The sequence below is a fragment of the Crinia signifera genome, chromosome 1, assembly GCF_055691185.1.
Source record: "Crinia signifera chromosome 1, ASM5569118v1, whole genome shotgun sequence".
In the NCBI taxonomy this organism is placed as follows: domain Eukaryota; kingdom Metazoa; phylum Chordata; class Amphibia; order Anura; family Myobatrachidae; genus Crinia; species Crinia signifera.
Genome location: NC_139217.1, coordinates 410,815,430 through 410,842,801, shown reverse-complemented (window position 1 = coordinate 410,842,801; position 27,372 = coordinate 410,815,430). Strand labels below are relative to the sequence as shown.

At 43.2% G+C, this 27,372-nt stretch overlaps 1 protein-coding gene across 3 annotated transcripts in view; it reads left to right on the top strand.

Annotated features, from left to right (window-relative positions):
- SLF1 (SMC5/6 complex localization factor 1) overlaps window positions 1-27,372 on the top strand; it is a 110,792-nt gene that overhangs the window by 77,445 nt on the left and 5,975 nt on the right. For 2 of the 3 annotated variants that reach the window (XM_083151788.1, XM_083151786.1), the window contains exons 10-16: window positions 851-994; window positions 7,354-7,516; window positions 9,763-9,910; window positions 14,716-14,861; window positions 15,939-16,111; window positions 18,681-18,787; window positions 27,132-27,218. In XM_083151788.1, coding sequence (XP_083007914.1) covers window positions 851-994; window positions 7,354-7,516; window positions 9,763-9,910; window positions 14,716-14,861; window positions 15,939-16,111; window positions 18,681-18,787; window positions 27,132-27,218 — 968 coding nt within the window. The remainder of the gene's footprint in view (window positions 1-850; window positions 995-7,353; window positions 7,517-9,762; window positions 9,911-14,715; window positions 14,862-15,938; window positions 16,112-18,680; window positions 18,788-27,131; window positions 27,219-27,372) is intronic. The other variant, XM_083151787.1, reaches the window with a different exon arrangement.

The following is a 27,372-nucleotide window of genomic DNA, read 5'->3' as shown; positions in this document are numbered from 1 at the left end:
AGACTCCGACCTGTATAGTATTATAGACAGCTGTAGGTAATGTGCAGTATATTATACTGTATAGAGAATGAAGACCAAATAACATATAATGTTTACATGCCACATTGGTGTTGATATTTCACTATAGCTGAAGTTCTGGTATCGGATGCACATTGGATGTAATGGGTGGCTTAAACTTTGCGACTTCTCCTCTGGAGCCACCCAGGAGTTCCCCGCAGCAGGATCAAATGCAATGTATTGCATGTGGTCCTTTTGCATGTGATCTATATCGCATAGAATAGAATAGCATGGGATCCCGTTCCCCGCTGCCAGGAGGCTGTCCGTCAGAGGTTGGACATGCATTCTGGTCCGATGTGCACTGGACCACACATCACATTTGCTCAGATGTGAAATACCTGCTGTTTGGCCACTTTTCACCTGATTTCTCGGACCGATCCGTCGGAATGGGGTGAAAAGTGGCCAAATCAGGCAAATGTATAGCCAGTTTTGCTTTTGAAAAAGAAAGCAAGTAAACATTTTGTTACAATAGTCTATGTTGTGACACAGGTTAAATGCCTACTGTATGTCACAACATACATTATACAGATGGAGCCCTCCTCATTTAGCCTGTTAATTGGATTAAGTGAGTAATAGGATTACTATGCTAATCCCCTACTGTATTGTTCTATGTATTGTATTGCTGCTGAGAACAATAGGATAGCCATGGCTAGCCATGGTAAGCCATGTCCTAAGGAACAAAGTTGACAGGGGCTCCAACTCTACTTTAAACTACGTTTGTATACTTTAAAGCTGTTGTTGTCTTTGTTGACTGCATACTTGCTGATACCATTGTGAGCTATCTGCTTTCAAGGTGTTTTATTGATGATGGATTCTGCTTATGCCACGAAACCGCTGATCTGCAAATTGATGATAATAAGAGGAGAAAAATCATTGCCACAATCCTCAAATTTGTGACAAATGTGATGCAAGAAGAGACCAGTGCACTGAGCAGAAGGTGAGATTTGCATATACATACTTGTGAATTTGTTTTTCTGCTTTTAAAGCTTAAAGGGGCATACACACATAGAGATGTGTGCTAAGCAATTTTGCTAAGCTATTTAGGGTAGGCCAGAGGTTCCCAAACGCGGCCCTCAAGGCACCCCAACGGTCCAGGTATTAAGTATATCCATGCTTGGCCACAGGTGACTTAATTAGTATGTAATATATAATCGGGCGCAAGTGGTTAATTAAATAATTAATATAAGAAACAATATATTAAATGGCAGCTCCCAATGGATTCCCACCAGGGGATCCAATGAAACAAAATCTAGGGGATATAATTATTCTAATCAAATAATTATAGAGAGCGCACTGAATTAAGCACAAATATTTATTAAAAAACAATAGATGAAAAGCTCATATAAACGATCACAATTATTTAATAAAATATAACAATAAAATCAATATGATATAAAATAGTTATAGACCACTGGGCAATCACTGATGCCCCACACAATGCTACTGGACATTATTCATATAGCATTGTGTGGGGCATCAGTGATTGCCCAGTGGTCTATAACTATTTTATATCATATTGATTTTATTGTTATATTTTATTAAATAATTGTGATCGTTTATATGAGCTTTTCATCTATTGTTTTTTAATAAATATTTGTGCTTAATTCAGTGCGCTCTCTATAATTATTTGATTAGAATAATTATATCCCCATGACTTAATTAGTAACTCAGTCAGTCTGATTTAACCATCTGTGCTGAGCCATGGATATACCTAAAACCTGGACCGTTGGGGTGCCTTAAGGCAGGGCTCTGCAAAACCCGGGGGCCAGGTCGCCATGGCGACCAGATTCTGCTGACTGGCGACCAGATTTGCCAGGAAGCAGAACCCCCGGGAAGAGTGGTGGCTTAATAGCAGCGGGCAGCGCAGTTCACAACTCTGCCGGGAGATGGACAGGGAAAGGCAGGGAGCTGGCAGCAGCGTCTCTGTAAGCAGTGGGTCCCCGTGGCTGGTTATCCTATCAACACTTGCAGCAGCCTTGGGTGCCCGTTTCAGACACGCAAAAAGATGGTGCCGCAGTGGGTTAAATTCAATATAACAGCCAGCACGGCGGCAGCCCGGCAGAGCGGTGCAGAACTCTCCCGGCTGCCGCTGTATCAGAGCAGGTCCGCGGCGCGCCTATTACACGAGCTAATCGGGAGCCGTGCTTGGGCTTTGAAATAGGCGCGCCGCGGACCTGCTCTGATACAGCGGCAGCCAGGAGGGTTCTGCACCGCTCTGCCGGGCTGCCGCCATGCTGGCTGTTATATTGAATTTAACCCACTGCGGCACCATCTTTTTACGTGTCTGAAACGGGCACCCAAGGCTGCTGCAAGTGTTGATAGGATAGCAAGCCACAGGGACCCGCTGCTTACAGAGACGCTGCTGCCAGCTCCCGTGTTTTACCGGGCTGCTCCCTGTTTTACCGGGCTGCCACAATGCTGGCTGCTTACAGAGACGCTGCTGCCAGCTCCCGTGTTTTACCGGGCTGCTCCCTGTTTTACCGGGCTGCCACAATGCTGGCTGCTTACAGAGACGCTGCTGCCAGCTCCCGTGTTTTACCGGGCTGCTCCCTGTTTTACCGGGCTGCCACAATGCTGGCTGCTTACAGAGACGCTGCTGCCAGCTCCCGTGTTTTACCGGGCTGCCACAATGCTGGCTGTTGTATTGAACATTATAACCCACCATGGGGACCTGCTGCTTATGCAGAGGGAGGCACCAGAGAACAGAGGCTCCCCCGTCATTTTTTTTCTCAATATGCCCCTGCCTGGCATCAAGCCACAAACCCATAGCAATGATCATGTAGGTGAGCAGCACTGTGACATAATATGCCATGGGCATTATGGCATGTGGTAATATATGTAATGGGCACTACGGTGTTTGGTTTACCGTGTAATGGGCATTAAGGTGTGTGGGGTATATGTAATGGGCATTATTGTGTGTGGTATAGTACGCAAAAGGTTTTTCAGTGTGTGGCATAATGTGAAATGGGCATTGTGGTATGTGGGTATGTGTGACATGTGTAATAGGCATAATGGTGTCACTTTTCGACGCGCACTGTCATTATTTTTTTCTGGCTCCTACATTTTCATCCTGGCTCCTAGATTTTTAATACATTTGTCAAGCCCTGCCTTAAGGACCGCGTTTGGGAACCTCTGGGGTAGGTGATTTCCTGGTGTGCAGATCTCCCATGGGAAGCACATACACATGCAGAGATTTATGCTAAGCAATTTTGCTTAAGCAAAAAAAGGCCGGGTAGTGGTTCAGAATAAGAGATTCTCTCATTAAAATCAATTTTATGGGCCATGTATGCTGTACACACAGAGAGATTTGCAGTCATTTGCTAAGCAATTTGAATAGATTTTGAATGCATGCACAGACTTAGTTAGCTGGAGATAATTAATCTCTCGGGGCATACACACAGTGAGATCTGGGCTTACTTTCTAAGCAATCTGGTCAGATTGCTTAAGAAATAGCACAAAATCGCTCCATGTGTATGCCCCTTAAATTAGATTAAATCTCACAACGAAGAGTTGTGGTGTGTACACACACAGTACAATTTGACATTAGATTTTGACTATATAGTCAAAATCGGCTTGGGATTGCATATTCATCAAATGGTGATTGGACAGGTTTTTAACCTTATGATCCCAATTCGATGATGCGTGCTCCCATTCAGCAGAAATCGAATAGCAAAATAGACAGGGCAGCCAAGATTATATAGTGCATATCGAATGTAGATTGCATGAATGGAATGCTGTTTTTATGCCTTGCGATTCATATGCGATGCGATGAACAGCCTTGTATTCAAATTTACAGTATAGTCAAAATCACAAAGAAATCGCACACGAGATAGCAAAAGTTGAAACCGCAAAGATCGAATAGCGATCGAATTACAAAAGAATCTCAATGAGTGTATGGACTATCCTAAATTGGAACTGAACCTCAAAACATTTCACAGGTTTAAGGGCTAAATTTCAAGTTCTTTGTACTGTATATAAAGGAGGGAAGCCACTTGTATCACATAACAATGAACATGATGATGGAATGCCTAATAGTCAATGAATACCTGTGAGAATAGCATGTCGTACAAGTTACTATTGTTCCATATTGTTCAGCATACTGTACTTCAGTACGTTATTTTTCTGATTGTCCTCTTATCACCAACACTATAGTGAGCTATGATGGGATTGCTGTATGTGATGGTAAAACCATTACTGTATTCTGTAGGTTACTTTTCTAGCAAATAGCTGTGTATCAATATTTTATATTTTCATGCTACTGTACAGGTGATTAATAGTTGGTAGATATTATGCTTCGCTGACAATACATACTAGATGTTTGTGTATGCCTAAGATCATAACATAAACTGAAACTAGAAGGGGGGAAGATTCAGGGGAAATTTGAGGAAAAATTACTTCACATAAAGATTAGTAGATAAGTGGAATAGCCTCCCATCAGAGGTGGTAGAGGCAAATACAGTAGAGCAATTTAAACACTATTGGGATAGGCATATTGATATTATTACAAAGAAATAAGTATCAAATATGGTTTGAGGTAACATGTTTAAAAAAGGGGGCAGACTAGATGGGCCAAGTGGTTTTTATCTGCCCTAAAATTCTATGTTTCTGTAAAGGTTTATTGCTGTTTATTTTTGGTAATGTTTATATTGGTAGTGGGTAGAAGTCATGCCATGAATGGTGCCTTTGTTTTTATCTTTTCCATTTACAACATTTTAACTACCGGTAGGTTGTTTGATTAAATTTGTGCGTTTGGGTTTTCTGAGGATTGTGATATTAGCACAAATGGCTTACTACCCCAAGGATCTGTTCTGGTCACATTTCATGCCCTATTTCGACACCTTTATCCTATCCAGCAGTCCAACCTGAAGCCACAAAAAAAGCCATGTTTATTCTTGCCTTTTATAAATTCTCAAATCATTTGATTTTCTTATTTAGTTTTTTTGCAATGTAATAATTTTAATTAAACACACGCACACAAAATAGAGTGGAGTGGCTATGGGCACACACATCTCCATATAATGGTACGTTTCACATCATTTAATATGAGTACACTTGCATTATTCCAGAATTGTTTTAGTAATGAGCTCTTCTTAATTTGGATGTGCAACAGGTACAAATAATTTAATTGGCTGATTAATACAACTAACTCATCAGTAGGATTAATATTTGGCTGTAACAACAGGTTGTCCATTTTTCAGGGGTAGCCAACTCCAGTCCTCGATGCTACCAACAGTTCACGTTTGCCAGCTCACCTCGCAGCTGCACTCATTACTGACTAACACATTTTATAAGATCCACAGGTGGAGCTAAATACTTCACTTGTGATTTTGTGAGGACACCTGGAAAATGTTAACTGTTGGTGGCTCTCGAGGACTGGAGTTGGCTACCTCTGATCTATAGCATAGGAATGGACTTGTCTCCACCAATTATGTAAGAAACCTGATTGCAGTGCTTTCTATTGCGTAACTCATTTTGGTACTTATATGTTAGTTGGGCGCCCACTAAGCTATTTGCTTAGTTTTCCACGTCCCCGCGTGGGGCTCGCTGCGCTCGGCACGCTTCGGGCTCGGTGGTTCGCGGCGCTCGCCACGCTATATAAAATCAACTCCATGCCGACATGGATAGTGGGGGTATGAACGTACTAACTATAGTGGGCGCCCAACTAACATATAAGTACCCTCATTTTGACAGTGTTTCCTCCTAACCTATATTGATCTTTGGAGAAATCCTGTTTATTGGGGGTCAGCTTTTTCTTCACTTGAACTTTGATTTTTTTAATTGAAATGGGTTCTCAAGAAAATGTAAAATACTGTATCCATTGTTTAAACAGAGGGGTTTTTTTGCAGTCAAATGATCTTCAGTAACTTATCTGTGTTGCCTTGCACTTTGAGCATGGCTAACCAAGATTTGGGCTATACCCTCTGTTGCTGGTTGTCATGTGATGTTCTGCCCTGAGCATTCCATGCTTACATCACTGTAGACACTATGGGGCAGATTTATTAAGCTTGGAGAAGAGATAAACTGGAGATAAAGCGGAGAAAAGATAAAAGGAGATAAAGCACCAGCCAATCAGCTGTGTTTGAAAAAGACAGTTGGGAGTTGATTGGCTGGTGCTTTATCTCCTTTTACCTTTTCTCCGCTTTATCTCCAGTTTATCTCTTCTCCAAGCTTAATAAATCTGCCCCTATGGCCCTTATTCATATCTGAGCGCAGTACAAATTTGTTTGGAAAATTAACAAAACCATGTGCACTGCATGTGGGGCAGATGTAACATGTGCAGAGAGAGTTAAGTTTAGGTGGGGTGTGTTGAAACTGAAATATAAATTGCAGTGTAAAAATAATGCAGATAGAATTTACCCTGCACGGAAACAAAATAACTCACACAAATCTAACTCTCTCTGCACATGTTACATCTGCCCCACCTGCAGTGCACATGGTTTTGCCCTTTTTCCAAACAAATTTGTACTGCGATCAGATTTTAATAAGGGCCTATGTGTGGTATTCAATTGTTTTTCACCAGCATTTCAGCTCACTATCACTGGAAATGGGAAAATGCATGGTTAAACCTGACCATGAGCAAAAAAATAGATTAATTAAATATCACCCTACGATCTCACGTCTTTTTAGACAGTAGATTGGGTGTGATATAACAATTGAATACCTCCCTATAGATACATCAGCAAGTTGAGCTGTTTTGATCACAGAAGCTACTGCTAATTATACTATATGACCTGTCTGTAATCTACTGAGATTTCCTCTTGCTGCTCTGTTCTCTATAATTGCAACCAAGCAGTGCAGCTTAGCGCTATCTGTTTACTTAGAACATGCGACACCTAAACCTATCATTACTTTTCTTTTACTTTTGTTGTCTTACTACCTGTTAATTGGACATGAAAAATAAATATGATTCGCTCTAATCAGTAAAAGCTGATTTTTGTCTAGATCTATCGATGAATGGAAATAAGGCGCGCTCTGAGACGGGATGCAGTTACAATCCCGGCGGTCGGGATCCCGGCGTTCAGAATCCCGACGCCGGAATCCCGACTGCCGAAATGCCGACACATTCTCCCTCCATGGGTGTCCACGACACCCCTGGAGGGAGAATAAATTAGTGTGCCGAGCGTAGCGAGGCACCGGGCCCGCTGCGTGGCGGGCTGTCGGGATTCCGGCGTCGGGATTCTGAACGCCGGGATCCCGACCGCCGGGATTCAATACTGAATCCTCTGAGACATATAATATTGAAACAATGAAATAATTGAACTAACACACCCTCTTATTTGTTCTCCTAAATTTTAGACTTTGTGAACATGCCGATGTTTCAAATAAAGCTTTGCTTCCATCCTTTATTGTCGGACTCTTTTGGCCAGAAACCAGGACAATGGTCTTTTTAACCAAGAATATGAGTGTATTGACCGATTTGGTAATAATGTGTCAAAGAAAGAGAGATCATTCAGATAGTGTAAGTCGTATAATCATTTTACTATTTGAAATCCGGAACTTTTCTTGTTTTGCCACTTATCAAGAAGGCTCAAACCCTTTAAAAATGTGATCTACTGTATCTCACATTATTGGCTGCTGTTTTGATGTTGGCCAAAGAGCTCTAAGCTCAGGCTTGGGTAACCCGTGACTCTTCTGCGGAACCACAAGACCCACAATGTTAGAGACTGCCAGAGCCTGTTGGAACAAATAGTTCCTCAAAATCAGAATAGTCCTACTGATTCTGCCAAAACCTAGAATTAAGATCTACTAGCCTGCCCATGTACAAGCACACACAGACGGGTTAATTTTTGTTTGGCGTTAATTAACCTAACCATATACTATATTTGTGGATTGTGCGAAAAGTACCCGGAGGAAACCCATGTAAGCACAGTCTGAATATATAAACTCCACACAGTTAGGTGGGAAGCAAACCCATGACCTCTGTGCTGTAAGGCAGAAATGGTAACCACTACTCCATCTACATTGATCTTGTGTGACGTTTCTTAGAACATTGGATCTGGTTCAGAGTTAGGAGAAAATAAAGAAAAAAAATGGAGCACACAAGGAGCAATTTGCTGCTGGAACAAACAAAGTTAAATATCAAAAGGGTGCTAGTAGTGATCAAATAACGAGCAGCTTGTTTTTACACAGCTATTTACAAATAAGCATACACGTGATTCATACCAACTTCAAATCTCTCTACGCCAGTGGTTCTCACGTTTCCCAGGTCACCCGGCAGGAGCACTGTGTGTCACCTACTGTCACATTGTAGAAATCTACAGGTGACCTGGAAAATGTGAAATGTTTGGGGTCCTTGCTTCTTTAGTTATGCTGCACTCTAAAGTCCATTAGCTAAATGTTATTCTAGTAAAAGAGCAAATGAGTCAGCACACTATATATGATTCAGAGAATGCAGTTCACATGGCTGTCTGTAGACACTCTGCAATACCATCAGCTATCTGAGTAAGCCTGAGGCTATTCAGATTGGCTATCGCAGCTCCATAGCAGAGACCAGGAAACCTACGTCAGAAGACCTAGACCCAGGCCTCTGCACACCCAGAAAACTGGACTGCTGCCCAACTCTGTCCCATGGCCTGCGCCCAGTTTTGGGGATCTCGCTATAGAAGGCTGGTGCATGCGCAGTACAGATCCTTTTACATACATCAATCTTTGAACATCTTAGCCCTTTGGGTGCCAAGTGACTTTGCCAAAATAGGTGTAATAATTGCGAAGGTAATGACCTGTAATGTTTACCTTTATATAGGAAATATATTTTTTTATACAACTTTTTTTGGGGGACTTTATACAACAAATATGAGCGATGCTGGCATTTTTAGCGGATGCTTTGAACATCTCTCACAGAAATGTTGGCACTCAAAGGGTTAATAATGGCATAGATGGTATAAATTACTTATGGACTTCATATGTCCTGCCCCTATATATATTAGATATAAATAGTTTTAGTAGTACAGGTTGAGTATCCCTTATACATATTTTCCAATATAAATATAATTTAATTTTTTTTTGCTAAAAGCACTACTGGGACATCTGTAACTGGCACTACTGGTAAACAAGGGCGAGCACACCGTGTACTAGAAGGGAGAGCACACCGGGTACTAGAAGGGAGAGCACACTGGGTACTAGAAGGGAGAGCACACCGGGTACTAGAAGGGAGAGCACACCGGGTACTAGAAGGGAGAGCACACCGGGTACTAGAAGGTAGAGCACACCGGTACTAGAAGGGAGAGCACACCGGGTACTAGAAGGGAGAGCACACCGGGTACTAGAAGGGAGAGCACACCGGGTACTAGAAGGGAGAGCACACCGGGTACTAGAAGGGAGAGCACACCGGGTACTAGAAGGGCGAGCACACTAGGTACTAGAAGGGCGAGCACACCGGGTACTAGAAGGGAGAGCACACCGGGTACTAGAAGGGAGAGCACACCGGGTACTAGAAGGGCGAGCACACTAGGTACTAGCACTGCAAACAATTGCAGCAATGGATGTGAGTAATCATACAGGGGACTAAGGGGAAAGCCTCCAGAAATGACAAGCAGCGTGGACAAAAACCTCATGTACAAAAGGCTGGTGATATTGATGGTTGGGAGTCTCTAAATGCTATTTTTAATCTATGCCAGTGTAAATATAATCAGCCAATCGCATTCATTTTACAGTGTATTCAGTTTATTGTGACTTCATTGTCTTACTGTACTTTGTTTGTCAAAGGCATTATCCCAAGAGATGACCACATATCTGAATGGGATGCTTGCTGCTGCTGTGGAATATTGGATACTTCTTGGTTTCTATCTAAATAAAAATTTGATACGTCAGGTTGCCAATGATTATGTATTCTACATCTGTGTTTCATGTGCAGGTATTGTTATATATTAAACATTATTATAAAGTATATAGTTATAAAAATGGTCTCCCAATGAACTGTTGCAGCAATCCCATTAAAATTTTTGGTACTTGTGTATTATCTGGGCGCCAGATATATCGCATCACATGCCACTAATTAAGGCATGCGATGCGATGGGACCCGATTTGAGGCTTTCGCGGGCAGAGTATACAATTTTAATGCTTCGCGATTATACCCGATATTACATTGTACAGGCACCCTGATGCCTGATTCCAATGTTAAATGCACCCCCAGACCCAATTTTTAATTGTACATCCACCCTGATGGGTGATTACTATGTGAAATGCCTCCCCATCGTTAACGCCACCCCAGTATCAACGCCAACCCGAAGCGTGGCGAGCGCAGCGAGCCCGCGAGGGGCGGCAGTACGCGTCCTCTGACCTTTTCATACCCCCACTATCCACGTCGGCGTGGAGTTGATTTCATATAGTGTGGCGAGCCACCGAGCCCGAAGCGTGGCGAGCGCAGCGTAATAAATGTGAAGTAATCCGCATCCCCTCGTGGGGCTCGCTGTGCTTGCCACATTATACAAAATCATCTCCACGCCGACGTGGATAGTGGGGCTATGAAAAGGTCGGAGGATGCGTACCGCCGCCCCTTGCTGGCTCGCTGCGCTCGCCACACTTCCGGTTCGCGTTGATAGTGGGGTGGCGTTAACAATGGGGGGCCATTTAACCTAGTAATTACCCATCAGGGTGGGTGTACAATAAAAAATCGGGTCTGGGGGGCATTTAACATAGGAATCAGGCATCTGGGTGCCTGTACAATTAAAAATCGGGTCCCATCGTACCCAATTTTTTTGTTGTTTTTCTAACTTAAATCTTGGAGACAGACTAAAAGGCATTTTACCAGTTTGTCCTTGTTTTGTTCTTTAGTCTCTTTTTAACCCCTTCCCGACACATGACGTATATATACGTCATGTGTCGGTTGCGGGGGAATCAAGCCAGCTCACGGAGTGAGCTGGCTTGAAAGAGAGCAGGTAATGGCTGTATATTACAGCCAGGCACCTGCTCTCACGGCCACGAGCGGCGAGTTCGCCGATCGTGGCCGTTTAACCCTTTAAGCACCGCGGGCAAAGCGCCCGCAGTGCTTAAATAGCTGATCAGAGGGGGGGCGCCCCCCTCCGGCGCCGATCGGGGCCCCCCGCGGCGAGATCGGAGGGTGCCGATCGGTTGCCATGGTAGCCAGGGGTCTAATGTAGACCCCTGTGCTGGCCGTGTCAGTATTCCTATTACATCCTGCCTGAGGCAGGATGTAATAGAAAGTGCTGAAAATCACTATGTTCAGCCATAGAGCTCTATGGCTGAACCTAGTACAGGCGATCGCGCCCCCTAGTGGTCAAGTACACTAGGGGGCCTTGTAGTAAAAGTAAAAAAAAAAAAAAAATAAGTTTAAAAATAAAAAAAAAATAAAAAAATATTAAAAGTTCAAATCACCCCCCTTTCCCCATTTCACAAATAAAAATAAATAAAAAATAAAAAAAATAAACATATTTGGTATTGCCGCGTTCCTAAAAGTCCGATCTATTAAAATATAACATTAGTTATCCCGCACGGTTAAAGGCGTAAACGGAAAATAATTCCCAACGCCAAAACTATGTTTTTTGGTCGCATCGCGTACCCAAAAAAAAAAAACTAAAAGAGATCAGAAAGTCGCCCATATCCCATAATGGTATTAATTAAAAAGTATACTTCAGCCCGCAAAAAATGAGCCCTCACCCAGGTCCGTAGGTGGAAAAATAAAAAAGTTATAAGCCGCAGAACATGGCGACGCGACGCAAATTCAAAAAACCGTAAAAGTTGCTATTTTTTTTTTTAGTGGTAAACATAACGAAAACTATAAATGGTACCATTACAAAGTACAACTTGTCCCGCAAAAAAAAAGCCCTCATGTGTCTATATAGCCGGAAAATTAAAAAAGTTACGCTTATTTGAACGCAAGGAGGAAAAAAAAAAAATTAACACAAAAGGCAATGTCGGGAAGGGGTTAATGCACAATGTCATGTAAACAACCATGATAGCCACAGTCACATGGAACTTGGGAGGTGATTCTAATTGACTCACTATTTAGCGAGTTTGGCCCCGTCCTGATATTTTGAGGACTGTGCATGTTCTGTTATATGCATGTGCAGCTCCCCTTTTCAAATGGCTTTGGCTACTTGCAGTCGCGGCATCCACAAGCATCAGGGCGGGCCGGGAGCAGCGGGGACAGGGATCGCCCATGGAAAGCACAGCATTTTATGGGTGTCCCCATGAAAAAGCTGGGCTTCCCCATAGGTACATGGGTGGGCTGTTGCCTGCAGGATGTCAGCCGCCTGCCCCATCTTTGTCCTGGTGCTCGCAAATGAGTCAGTTTCCACTGACTTTTATTTGCGAAGGCAGCAGAAATCATTCGATGTTATGCAACCATTGATAGATTTCTCCTGCAGCCGAGGCATGGTAAGGGATGTATTTTCGTTATACACCCCTGCGCATGTTTACGAGGGTAGTTTGCAGTGGGGAGGGGGGGGGGCAGCTGGTGTGATCTCAGGCGCTGGCCCCTTGATGTAGCAGAGAGGCTTTTGAACACACCTCTGAGCTCAATCTGGCTGTTAAGTCCACCCCCTTTTTCTTCCCCCTCCCCCTCATACTGAGAGTCTGTGAGCCTTTCAGTGTGATTGGCCATGTGTGCCTACCCTCCAAAGTTCTGGGTAAACACACAAAGATTTATCTGTCCAATCTTTCTGGTGGGAACAAAAATCTGGCAATGTGTGGGCGCATATGGCAGTCAATCATTTACTCCCAAATGCAGGAAAATGAATAAAGATTGTTCAGATAAATTTGTTAAATCAAACAGCTTTGTCTGAATGACCATTGTCTGTTTTTCAGTGCATGGGAGCATATGTTCATTTCTCAGTTGCTCCCATACATTACTAGATTCTTGTTCCCACCAGACAGATTGGACAGATATATCTATAGGTGTGTACCCAGTGTAAGATTATTAGTGCATACTGTACCATAAGTTACTTTAGGTTGCTATTTAAAGACCACAAAAGGAGGCTTGCTGGTACTTCCTCATCTTTGCGGCCACTGCTTACGCTACGGAACTTACGTACTGGGTCCACGCCACCCTCCTGTGTCCACGCCACCATGTATTACCTTTAGTAAAGTTGTGACAAGCAGAGAGGAGCATGCCACTGAGCCCAAAGTGTGGCGAGTGAAGCGAGCCCGCGAGGGGACAGTGGTGCTGCAAAAATCCTTAGTAGCGGCTAACTTAATTGGCGTATCAGTGTCTGCAGAGATGAAGTACCAGATTGCTTCACTAACCTTACGTGATTTCTGTGTTTTAAGTTATAAAACTGAATTATAGTGTAATCACATCAGTACCGAGACAATATCTTGTTCCAGACATAACCCTAGGGGATACGGTCATTTGGTCGACCCGTATTAGGTCAACATACATCGGGATGACCACTACAGTGGTCGACATGGCATAGGCCGACACATGAAATAGGTCGACAGGGTTGCGGTGTTCTGAAAAACGAACACAATCAATGGGTGTTCTTGTACAGGTGAATATCCCTTGTCCGAATATCCATTATCCAAAGTATTCCAAAAACCATAGTCTCCAACATGTACTTTTTTTTTTTTTACTGAGGACATGGTCCCTTATTCTGATTGAGTCGGGCGGTTGCGTATTTCGGACGGGCACCGAGTGTTCTTAACCCCGCCTATCGTAAGGATTGCTCACGCCGTCTGAAGGCGGTAGGACACCAAGTGATGGACCGCGAGTGGATGTTTCATGTGAACACCCACTCGCTGGCCTGTGGGAACCTCTCCCATTCTCCGATGGACCGAGCAGTCAGGCAGCGACAAGTGCTCCAGACCATTCGGACAGGAGCACCACACGTGCGTCATGGATGGATTTCCATACGCAGGCCTAGCATTTTCATGGGAACGGCCATGAAACATGGGGGGTACGCATATAGTAATAAGCCCAAACAGCCCTTCACGCCCCTCTCCACCCCCTGCTCGGATGGTTCCGTACGATCGTTTTCCGCATGGAATTCACATCGTGTTCGGACATGCGAGGCGTTCGCACATGCACAGAAACGCCTCTGCACATGCGCACACACAAAACATTGTCTGTCTGTCCGCACACGCAGCTGTCTGACTCAATCAGAATAACCCCCATGATATGTAACTGGCAAGAAAATGATCAGTGTCTGAGATTGTACACATACTTTGTTTTATGTTTTAAAACCTTGTTTCATGAACAAATAAAATATATTTGTGTGTATTTCATGTGTTTGATGTGTTTATACAACATAAATGCAAGATACCGTAAGATACCTAATTGAAATCTAAAAGTAGTACAAAATACAGAATAATCCGTTCTCCAAAATGCTTCTGGTCCCGAGCATTTTGGATAAGGGATACTCAGCCTGTATTGTGATAATGAAAAACTGGTGGGTTATGTGCTCTGACATGCTGTGATGTCACACCATACTATGGGACATAGAGGGAGATTACTATAAATGCCAGGCATATGAGGACGCAGTTTAATGACCTCAGTCTCCCTATTCCTGCTTCAGAAAAACTTGTCAACACCCTTGTTTTGGAGTCTAAAATAAATATTTCATAAAAGGGTGCTACTGAATGATGGCCATATACCTGGTACTACTATGCCTGTGATGATCCCAGAATCTGGTGTGTACAATTACAGTAGTAGTGAAAGGGTTAAATATTGTAACTTGTTTTGTTTATTTACTTATGTTACAGAATTTTCAATGGATGAGAAAAAACATTTTGTTTCTTCTATTGCCTCTAACTGGCTTCAGATGTTGGTATCAGAGATGATTTTTAAGAACCTTTATATGGAAAACAACATAAAATTATCTTCTGACCCATTGTCTTTAAAGAAACTGGTAAGTACAGTGTTTTTTTTTTTCTTCTTTTGCGTTCACTTACCTTTACTCATATCCAGACTAGGGAAGATGAATCTAAATCCAAAAACAAACAGTGATTTGTAAGACATGGTCAGTAATGAAGGTAATCTAGGCTGGACATATGTTGCAACAAACAAATTATTAATGCTACAGTATGCCATATTGAATGGTAAATATCAGTGTTACATTTAGTTAAAAGAAATCCATCTGTTTATATTGCACTACAGAATGTATGCCCCGGCAGTGAGGGCTGATGCCTGCTCCCGCATAATAGCCGGCCCGCACCGTTTCATCTGCTGATAGTACCAGCTGAATGGATGGCTTTCCATAGCGTCCTGCCATGGAAAGCCTTCCACTCACGTGACAATCGCTGGGCCGAGCAAAAGTCATTGTGTGTTTGCGCTGAGCGTTTTACTGCCCAGCGATTTCCCATAATCGCCGTCCATACACGCTGGGCAAAAACGCCCAGTGTGTATGGGCCTTAACATCCTTTCGTAGTGTAGGAGCTGAAACTGCCGCTGGATGACCAGTGGTTTGGATGCCGGCATCTGGATGGACGTAATCCCGACAGAAGCCAGGTAAGTATAATTACCCATCTCCTTTCCCCCTGAACCTTCCCTCCCTGAAGCCTAACCCTTCCCCCTCTAAGTTCAAATACAATATATTTACATTCTTAACCATTTGAATGTAATTATTAATCATATATTCATATTGGTCATTGGCATTTTTTCCAAAATAGTAGGTGGCTGATGAAGGCTTCAGGTGGGAGGTGGTGGGTGGTGTTCTGGCTGATATTCCTCTGTGCCAAGAGACCACTATAGAGCTATGTTCTGCGGTGATCCTCCCAGTACTCCCAGGTGTCCAGTAAAAGGGATGGTTCAGGTTTCCATTATTGTAGGCATAGATATAAATGATTAATAATAGGCAAGTATACCTTTTATGTGTTATACGCTATTCACTGATTGAGTACTTTGGGCTAACTTTACATTCTAAAAAACATACATTTTTCCTTCTGTTCTCTTATGTTTGTCTAATACAAAATATTTCTGACACCAGATCTATACATACATCCCAGCTACATGGGTGGTGGGAGCATGCGGCAAGGACGAAGTACAGAAACTCGGAGCAAAAAGGAAAATAGGGCAGTGGCCTAGCCTGGAGTCTCAAAGGGCTTTACTGATGCTAAATGGTGAAAATCAAAACCAAGGCGATGTGCTGCTTGATCTACCGTAAGTAATACCTATAACATCACCATTTGTCTGCTTAGGGGGACAGCTTCTGACCTGACACATACATCTTGAACTTGGCGTGACCTTTGTTGTTGTCTGGAAATGAATCTGACTGTGAGAGAGCCTTTTTGTGTTTAACCTACAACACGTCTGAGTGCTCAGTGATGAATGTCTCCGGAAGAGCCTGCAGTCCTATACAAGACAGTGTGCGCTTACAGCAGTGTGCCCTGCTAATGGTTCCGTCTTCCCAGAAAGTGCTACCTTCTTGACGAATTGCAAATTAGATTATTTGAATCTTTAAATTTACTGCGCGCACAGTCTACTGTCATTAAATGATGTTATTACATTGCACATACAGCAAAATCCATACAGTTCTCACATAGCCTCCAATATAAGCGCCTCCAGGTGCTGGATACGCTTCTATTTAACTGAATTACTGGAATGCTTGATTCTAGTCCCCTCACCGAGCTGCATACAGAAAATTACAGGTGGACAGCGATATCTGTCAACAGTGCAGGTTTTGTGTGTGTTTCTCTTTCACGCCCTGTAGTGAATGAAGCCAGCTCCTGGTTCATTGCAATGTCTGGACAAATATCCTGTTCTGCTTTAAGGAAAGCCTATATGCTTCAAGTTGGAGGTCTGCAGCTGCGTCTCACGTGTTTGCATTCTTACCTAATTAAGATCTTCAGGCAAGACGTGTAATAGAATCAGTAATTATCGGTCAGACAGGAGGCAGGTTGTAAGGTGGTGTCATGGTTTACAGGTGTGGGTCTATTCAGATGTAAAAATGAGACTCTGGAAAAAGAATATTCTTGATACTTCCCAGGATGAATGACCTGTCTCAGAACCGGAGATGACCCTAAATTGATATCCATGTCCGCAGGTGTGTTTTTGTGTGAGAACAATCCCTGAACAAATTACAGAGCTCTCAGCAGTGAAGTGTCTGTCTCGGTCCAGGTTACAGTATGTGTCCCACATGCAACCTCTGAGCTAGGGTGTAGACGTTTCTTCTTGGTCATGTCTTTAAATTACAGTTGTGCAGAAAACACAATCAGCAGTGTTAATGCAGTATAAAATATTTTATGTGCTCCCATATAATATTTGCAATTTTCATTTATATTTAGGGGGCCAAAGTGGCAGACAACTTACGGGTATGGGTCATTACGTCGACCAATATCATACATTAGTTCAACCTCTAAAAGACAACATGGCTTAGGTTGACACATAAAGTATTTTCACCTTTTTTTTGTCCGAAATGTCAACCTAGTCCATATGGACACTGTCTAAAGCTTTGTACACACGGTGCAATAAATTGCAGAGTGTCCACTTTTCATCAGTAACCAGAGATGATCTCTGATGAACAGGAGCCTCTGCCGGGGGAGCCGCAGAGGGAAACAGCTTCTGCGACCAGCGACAATTAGGAAGCTGAACACGGGAGCGCGCAACCGGCGATTTATCACTGTAGCACAGACAAATCCCTGGCAATATGGTCGCTCGGCGACCATATTGCCAGCGATATTGCACTGTGTGTACACAGCTTAAATCAGGCATGTCCAACCTGTGGCCCTCCAGCTGTTGTGAAACTACACATCCCAGCATGCCTTGTCATAGTTTTAGCATTCCCTAATAGCAAAATTGTGGCAATGCATGATGGGACTTGTAGTTTCACAACAGCTGGAGGGCCATAGTTTGGCCATGCCTGGTCTAAGTGTACTGAGTCCCCTCGCATGGCTCACCATGCCTCCGGGCACACTATTTTATTCACCCGCCATGCTGTAGTGGATGGTAGGACATGAAATACCGCCTGTCAGCTCAAGTGAAAAACTCATGTCGACCTTTTGACTGTCGACCTTAGGCATGTCGACCTATTTCAGGTGTTGACCTAAGCCATGTCGATCATTAGTGGTCGAGCCTAATGTCTGTATCCCCATCTTACAACAAACAAGAATGTAGAATAAGCAGGACTGTAACTAGGGTTGTGCATGTGCATAGGCCTGGAGGCTTGCTTACATTATAGGCCTTATTCAGATCTGATCGCAGTACAAATTTGTTCTCAATATGGGCAAAACCATGTGCACTGCAGGTGGGGCAGATGTAACATGTGCAGAGAGAGTTACATTTGGGTGGGGTGCGTTGAAACTGAAATCTAAATTGCAGTGTAAAAATAATGCAGTCAGTATTTACCCTGCACAGAAACAAAATAACTCACCCAAATCTTACTCTCTATATACATGTTACATCTGCCCCACCTGCAGTGCTCATGGTTTTGCCCATTTTGAGAACAAATTTGTAAGCAAGGGCCTATGTGTAGGGAGACTGGCATTTGAGTCATCTGCCTGACTCCGCCATTCACAGGGGGGGGGGGGTAACTGTTTTTCTTCCTTAGATTTCTTCACATTCTAAATTTATGTTATTTCTGTACTTTACACAAAGTTGTCTTCATTTGAGGTTTTCATTCCTATATAGTAGTATTTAGTAGTAAATATTAAGACATTGTATATTAAAATAAAATGGTTGTCATTTTCCAATAAGGCACTTTACAAATGACTGATTGCTATTTTTATTTCAGCAGAGTTACCGCAAAGTTAAGGAGTAAAAGAGGCAGAGAATCAGTTTATAGTAAGGATAGTATGCTGCGCCATGTTATGGTACCAGCCAGATGCCATAACACTGCAGGTAAAATATTTCATTCTAAATGCACTTTCTGATATGGGTTTTTAATACTTGTTTCCTACATTATTTGTATAGGTGTTTTGTGGTGTGAGGTCTTTCCCTGATATCTTTTGTGATGTAGCTATTCATATTTTCAGAAAGCAAATACACATATACTTGCCTGCAGACCTATACGCATTTTCCTGCAATTTCCTACAACTGGCCTATGTTTCTGTGTATTTGGAGAAATTTAAACCCATTTTGCCAACAACTCTGAGAAGAGTGGGGGTTTAGGGTGAGACTGCTTTTTGGGGGAAGGTTAGGCTGCTGTGGAGGTGGTTAGGCTGCTAGGGGGAGGTTATGGTTAGGCTGTTGGCGGGTTTAGGCTACTGAGGGGATTTGAATGAATGTAGACAAAGAATATTTTGTACAATTGCGCAAGGAGCCCCAAAGCTGCTCAAACACTGAAAAAGTTACACCACAACTTTAAAACCTGCAGATAAAAAAGAAATATATCAGTGTCTTGGGTGCTAAGGTTGAAGAAGCGTAAGTAAGTGGCACTTACACTGATCTTAGCATTGAACCATAGAGAGATCAGAGAAACTCCTCTCTTATTTTGGGGGATAATTTGTGTCCCAATGATTCATAGTCCATACACTTTTTCTTTTTCCTTAGACAATCTCTGTAGGAATTGGAGATCTATTGCATATGTGGTGACTTCTATCTCTCCTGTAGCAACTGAACAGTGACCGTGTCTGTCTGTCTCTTCCGCAGTCATGTATATACCGATTGCAAACCAAAATCCCAAGTGTTATATACCCTTGTAGAGGTTTGTGAGGGTAAGAAGTGTTGTCTACAGGGAGTGTGGATGAATGTCAACATGGTCAACATTGACATTATGACTACCAAAATATACCACGCCCCTCTGTAAACAAAGAACAGGAATGCTTTGTACTGATTGCCTATTTATAAAATTATACCAAAATATTCCTGTAAAAAAAGGTTTTCTGTTCGAGTCCACTACTCAAGTAACCACCACATTTCACATTCTTGGGATTTCTGTAATCATGCACATGGGAATTAATTTCTTGGGGGGCAGTAATTATTCCATGTGTATTTACAAATAGAAAAACATGACCCGTTGGGGGTACCTGATGGCTGATGTTGGGAACCCCTGTAATGGACAGAGATTCGGCATGAATCAAACATAATGCAAAATCCGTATATGGGGAAATGGAGCTTTTCTGCTAATTAAGGGAAAATGGGATATGATTTTTCATATATATTTTTATGAAATAGAAAATAGAACAGCGCTAAAGAGTATGATTACAATTAATGATAAAAAAAGAGTTACAAACCAAATGAATTTGAAAAAAAAAAACATTTCATATTTAATATAATTGTGAAACATATAAATGATCTTATGTATTCTACTGTAACTAGAACTCATTGTTACAATGTACAATCCAAAGACCAGACCGGACTACATATAGAAGTATGAGAATATTCATTCTCCTTGTGCACTTTCATAGGAGGGGGAAGGGGGTGCTAGAGTTCCTCTTTAAGGATTTAAAGACCTAGGCCCGGAGTTGATTGACCAATTATCAGATGATTGGAATGTAGAACGCATGCGCAAGAGTGCATAGCGACAGAAATTGTGCATGGATCATCAATGCAATTAGGCCAGAGATCGACTGACAGTAAGCCGGCATTAGGAGGTGCACACCTGCCATTTTCAGGGAATGTCTAAATAAAGCGCAGGCCTGGCCAAGCATTTTAAGGGAGGGTCGATCAGCATGTCTGTGTCGCAGATGACCGGTAGGGTCAGACTTACTCACAAATATATGCACAGACTGGAAAAATCATTTAATGGTCTATGGATCTGCGAGTGGATAGCGATCTGCATTAATTTCAGCAGCTGTTTACTCACAGTCATCTGCAACTTTACAGATCAGTGATCTGGTCTGAATCAGGCCCATAGTTACAGAATGTAATCAATTAATTTAAAGCAGACAATTATATTGTATATAAACTAGTCAACAGATTGGCAAGCCGTACAGTCCCTGCTGGCAGAGAGTCCTCGGCACAGGGCTGCAGGTGGATGGTGGATCCAGTTGCAAATCTTCAAATAGCAGTGCTGTTCATGATTGGTTATAACCAAACTAGGTGTCTGTAGTGGGGTTCAAGGTGTTTCAGTGTTGAACTACAGTATGCACATCTTTGTAAGGAACATGCTTGTTATTAGTAGTACTCAAAAGCGAGGAAAGATAATTTTAGCGTACAGAAAGTAACCCTATTAGAGAGCTCTGTTCCAGTTAGTGTTCCATCTGGTGCTCGCCTGTCTCACAGCTCTACAGGTGTGCCCCCATAACAGCAGTTGCTTTGTGTATGCTCTCGATTAAGGGGGTGATTTTAGTTGACTCGTGTCGTCGTCGTCCCCCCCTTTTAAAAATCTTCAAAAGCCGACTTGTTTATACTTTACCATCCTCGTAGGCATAGAGCTAGATTATAAAAGTTTGGAAAGAGCAGGGAGACAGAGATCCCGAAGCATTGCATGCGCAGCGGTACACATACGGTGTCCATGTAGACATTTCAGCAGACAACAAAAAAAATTGAAAAACACCTGTCGACCTTTTGTCTATGTCAACCTAATGTATGTTGGTCTTTTGTCCAGGTCAACCATCTGACTATCGACCAATAGTTGTTGATTTTTTTGACTGTAGATCTAAAATACCGTAACCCCAAAAAATTACCGCATCGTGCGTACACAGCATTAGTGAGGACTGGAATTTGCACTGTTGATTTTTGACTATATAGTCAAAATCGCATAGCACCATGCTATACACTACCCCAGTGATGGCTAACCCTTGACACTCCAGCTGTTTTTGAACTATACATCCCAGCATGCCCTGCATCAGTTTTTGCATAACAAAATAGTAAAACTGTTGCAGGGCATGCTGGGATGTGTAGTTCAACAACATCTGGAGTGTCAAGGTTAGCCATCACTGCAGTACCTGATCCCAATTCGAACCCGATGTGCAGCATCGGAATCGAATGTAGAAATAGATGGTGCAGCACCGTCCCGTCTATTTCTACTACAGTATCTCTGAACGAGGGCCATGCTGCTCAATGCAGCATATCCCCCTCCTTGCTGTCCCTCCCTGCCTGCCTGCAGATGCCGGCACCCCAATATCAGCGGCCGCTATGTGTACAACGCAAAAGATTGGTCCACTCGATATGGCTTTCAGTTTCTTCGACTTTACCTTGCCTGCTTTGGGTGTGGTATGGCGCTCCGACAGGGGGGATCCCGACGGTCATAATCCCGATGTCGGAATCCCGACTGCTGGTGCTCCGACAGGGGGATGAGCACAAAGTAGCCCCTTGCGGGCTCGCTGCGCTCGCCACAGGTTCTATTCTCCCTCTATGGGGGTCGTGGACCCCCACAAGAGAGAGTAGCCCCTGTGAGTCGGGATCCCCCCTGTTGGAGCACCGGCAGTCGGGATACTGACTGTCGGAATCCCCCCTGTTGGAGCGTCATCTGGCACCCCCTGATTTTATGTGCACCTTTTACATGAATAGGCAGCCATTTCTGGGGGAAGCCATTGTTAAGGTGCCCATACACTAGTAAGATTTATCTGCAGATCTGGCTTGTTGGAACAAATGAGTGACAGTTTGTCAGTTTTCCAGCATTTCCAAGCAAATGGTCAACTGTCATTTGCTCTCATCCATAACCATGTTTTTGTTCCAACCAGACAGAACTGCAGATAAATCTAATTTAGAAAACGTGAATATTGGTTCAGTCTGTAACATGACTGCACCAAATGCCCCTTCCTGAGGCTGTTTCTTCCATTATGGCATTGGGTAGATTTTTGAAGACATAAACACTAGATAGTTTCTTTGGCTATCCTCTGCAGGGGATGCAGTTATAATCCCGGCGTTCAAAATCCCGACCGTCAAAATCCCGTCATTTTCATCCTCTATGGGTGTTCACGACACCCATAGAGGGAGAGTAAATTAGTGTGCCGAGCGTAGCGCAGCGAGCCCGCAAGGGGCGGCGATCCACGTCCCCTCTTGTCGGGATTTCAGCGGTTGGGATTCCGGCATCGGGGTTTTGAACGCCGGGATTTCGTATCAAAACCCTCTGCTCGTGATGTGTTCTGCTCGTGATGCATCTGCCATGCAAGTTGATGGTATTATTCTGCCTGTCTGTCTGTTTCAGACTTTTGTGCACAAAGGCTGTGTCTTGTTAGGCGGCAGAGATTACAGCATATGGACTGTTTTACTCCAGGCAGTGAGCCCAGACTACATTACCTTTGGCTTCATTTAATTCACTATTAAACCATAAGTATTGTAGGATAAAGTACTGCATTTCCCTCATCTCCCACATACACAAGCTAGTAAACTAAGTGCTTTGAGGCGCTGTTTTATAGAACTCATTTTTAGATTTGATAATGAATCAATGCAATTAACATTAACTGATACAATAAATACAACTCTGTAGACGTTAGGAACATACTTTTCAACATTCACAGTGAGATATTTATGGAAACTGTGGCACATGAGGAAAAAAAGATTTTTACCAGTAGCAACTTGTCAGCTATTGTACTAGTGAAATGGGAGCTAGAGTCTGGCTGCTATGTTCTCCTGAATACCAGTAATGGGCAACCTGTACACTTAACAGGCTACATGTGTGTCCCTTTTATCCTCAGAAGGGCCACACTTCACCCTTCATCTCTGTAATAAGTTAAAACTACGTATGCCATTATGTCGCGCCACAGTTTTACTATACTAAAACTGTGGATGAGCATGCTGGAAACTGTAGTTTTAAAGCTGCTGGCAGGTTGTCTTCTGTGGGCTTAGAATTTCTGGTCACATGAAAGTAGAACCACAAATAGAAAACATGTTTTCTGCACTCACTAAATACCTGGACTTGCCTAAAAATACTTAACTTGCTTTAATTACGTAAACAGAAAACAATCACCTGTTTCCAGTGACGATCATCTAGTACAGATTGTTCATCTTTCCTCCCGATCTTCATGTTGTGAGGAGGAGACCATGGGGGTTATTCTAGTTAACTCTTTCTGACAAAATCCTTCTTAAATGGACAAAACCATGTGCACTGCAGGGGGGCAGTTGTAAAATGTGCAGGGAGAATTAGATGTGGGTGAGTTATTTTGTTTCTGTGCAGGGTAAATACTGGCTGCATTATTTTTACACTGCAATATAGATCTCACTTTGAAGTAAAACCCCACCCAAATCTAATTCTCTCTGCACATGTTACATCTGCCCCACCTGCAATGCACATGGTTTTGTCCATCTAAGAAGGATTTTGTCAGAAAGAGTGAACTAGAATAACCCCCCATGTTATGTAGAACCTCAGCTGCTTTGGGCAAAGAGCAATCACATATGTTTAGTATTTTTCTCTGTTTTCTCCAGATAAGTGTTACCCTTATTTTATAAGTGCTGTGGTCATGTGTGAAGTTCAGCCATGCATAAAGCAGAGAACAGAAGCTGGGGCTGATGGGCATCAATGTAGAGAATAGAACAGGGTACAAAGCAAGACAGAGCTGGGGGATACATGCACCTCAGTGGCCTCCTGTTTACCCATTACAGCAGTAATAAGTTTAGTAAAATGTGAATATTTTGCAGTGAGATTTTTAGTATAATCACAATGTAATGCCAATAAGTAATTAATGCACATGTCAATCTCTTGTATGTTGATAGCTAGAAGTATAATGTACAAGTTGGCCTTTTGTTTTAAAGGGCTATAAATAAAGTGTAACTGGAACAGAGAAACATTTTTGGGTATTTTTTTGTTTATATTGCTGCTAGTGTATGTGTTGCATTAGTTCTCTTTACAGTGCACTCACCAGCCCATGTACATAGCTGGAATATACTGTATTCCAAACATACTCGTATTGTGAGGATAGTCCTCATCTCCATCTTGTTTGAGCTGGAAATTTGGGGGCTTATCCTTCCATCTATCTTATTTGAGATAGAAACTTGGGGGCTCGTCCTTGTATCCCATTTGAGATGGAATGTCGGAGGCTCCTCCTTGCATCCTATTTGAGATGGAATGTCGGAGGCTCGTCCTTGCATCCTATTTGAGCTGGAAGGTCGGAGGCTCGTCCTTGCATCCTATTTGAGCTGGAAGGTCGGAGGCTCGTCCTTGCATCCTATTTGAGCTGGAAGGTCAGGACTCGTCCTTGCATCCTATTTGAGCTGGAAGGTCGGAGGCTCGTCCTTGCATCCTATTTGAGCTGGAAGGTCGGAGGCTCGTCCTTGCATCCTATTTGAGCTGGAAGGTCGGAGGCTCGTCCTTGCATCCTATTTGAGCTGGAAGGTCGGAGGCTCGTCCTTGCATCCTATTTGAGCTGGAAGGTCGGAGGCTCGTCCTTGCATCCTATTTGAGCTGGAAGGTCGGAGGCTCGTCCTTGCATCCTATTTGAGCTGGAAGGTCGGAGGCTCGTCCTTGCATCCTATTTGAGCTGGAAGGTCGGAGGCTCGTCCTTGCATCCTATTTGAGCTGGAAGTTCGGAGGCTCGTCCTTGCATCCTATTTGAGCTGGAACTTCGGAGGCTCGTCATTGCATCCTATTTGAGCTGGAAGGTCGGAGGCTCGTCCTTGCATCCTATTTGAGCTGGAAGGTCGGAGGCTCGTCCTTGCATCCTATTTGAGCTGGAAGGTCGGAGGCTCGTCCTTGCATCCTATTTGAGCTGGAAGGTCAGAGGCTCGTCCTTGCATCCTATTTGAGCTGGAAGGTCGGAGGCTCGTCCTTGCATCCTATTTGAGCTGGAAGGTCGGAGGCTCGTCCTTGCATCCTATTTGAGCTGGAAGGTCGGAGGCTCGTCCTTGCATCCTATTTGAGCTGGAAGGTCGGAGGCTCGTCCTTGCATCCTATTTGAGCTGGAAGGTCGGAGGCTCGTCATTGCATCCTATTTGAGATGGAATGTCGGAGGCTCGTCCTTGCATCCTATTTGAGCTGGAAGGTCAGGACTCGTCCTTGCATCCTATTTGAGCTGGAAGGTCGGAGGCTCATCCTTGCATCCTATTTGAGCTGGAAGTTCGGAGGATCGTCCTTGCATCCTATTTGAGCTAGAAAGGACAGGGACTCGTCCTTGCATCCTATTTGAGCTGGAAGGTCAGGGACTTGTCCTTGCATCCTGTTTGATCTTGAATGTTGGGGGGCGTGTCTTGTGGATGATTAGGTACCTTGACATGTGTGTGCAGAATTCCAATTGTGCTTTTATGGGCGACAAATAGAACAGGGACATGGGTCTGAGCATCAGAAGTGTTGGGGGCAAGACTAGAAAGAGATGTTTGCAAAACAGCTTATGTATGCATAATCTGCTAACTTTATTGCAAAAGAAATAATATGACATAATACTAATCCATGGGTCCTTTTGTGCTTCAAGCAAGAACAGGTCAATAAGTACATAAGTACAGTAGGTGTCTTCTTACTAACAAGCCAATCCTCTGCTCATACTGTATATCGCCCGCACAGCTCCCCAGTTTATTAACAGCGCTTAGCTCTGGGTGTTATGTAGCAAGGTGATTTCTTAAGGTGCTTACTGCTGTGTATACAATGGAAATCATAGATTGAGTTGTGAAATGTGACATTAAATGACTGTTGGGCCTATCACAAATACACCATGGTTTAGTGGTAGGCAGTACATCTGTAAGCTAGGCCATTGGCACATGTCATACATTCTACTCTGGTTATGATGGTTACAGGCAGGAATTGTGAAGCAGTTGTAAAATCTACTGTGTGTCATTTAGGTTTCACTTTAACGTATAGATTTATGTCGTCCCCCTGCACATTACTCTCTGTGTTCTCTGTATCCGGGGCAGCTCAGCGAGGAGCAGCAAACCATCTGCTAAAGGATTTGATATTGTGAATTATCCTTTACTGTGTCGAGGCGCTCGTGCTTGGCCAGGAACATTCATTTGAATTAAGCTATAAATGCTGTGTAAAAGGATGACTCGTGTAATGGCGCTTCATGAATAATTTTAAGGGAAGGGCAACTGCACACTCTAAACTTTTATGGCCTCAAAACTGAGTGTTTTCTGAGTTCACTGTTCATTTTGAGTTTTTTATTGTGTTATAGAAGCTTTGAAAGCGAAAGGAGGAGGTTTAGGGGAGATAATTCGGCAGCGAAGCCCTGGGCAAGCACAGCCTCGCTGCTCACTTTGCAATTCATCACTGGGTTTGTGCCGAGTTTAGGGTTCTCATCCACCCACCCCTAATTTAAAACCGATTGTTCCTCTCTGGCGAGCGAGTCAGCGTTGTTATACAGTGCCTTGGCACATAATGTTTCTCATTTGAAATCTCAGATCGTTCATTGTGTTTCTGCATTTTGTCTGGTAGGGGAGTCTGTCCTGCATGCTGCGTGCCGAAATAACAACGTCCGGAAACTGAGGATGAACCTTCATGGAAATGACATTAACGTTAAAGGTAAATTTTCATTTGTGTTATCTGCTTGTTTAACCTTTCTATATGTAAATCTCACAATTAGCCATCATGTTGTAATTTCCTGTGTTTCGGACCTGAGTTCATGCTGGCAGCAGTGACTTTAGTATTTAAACCGCATACCATGTGTTGAGATGAC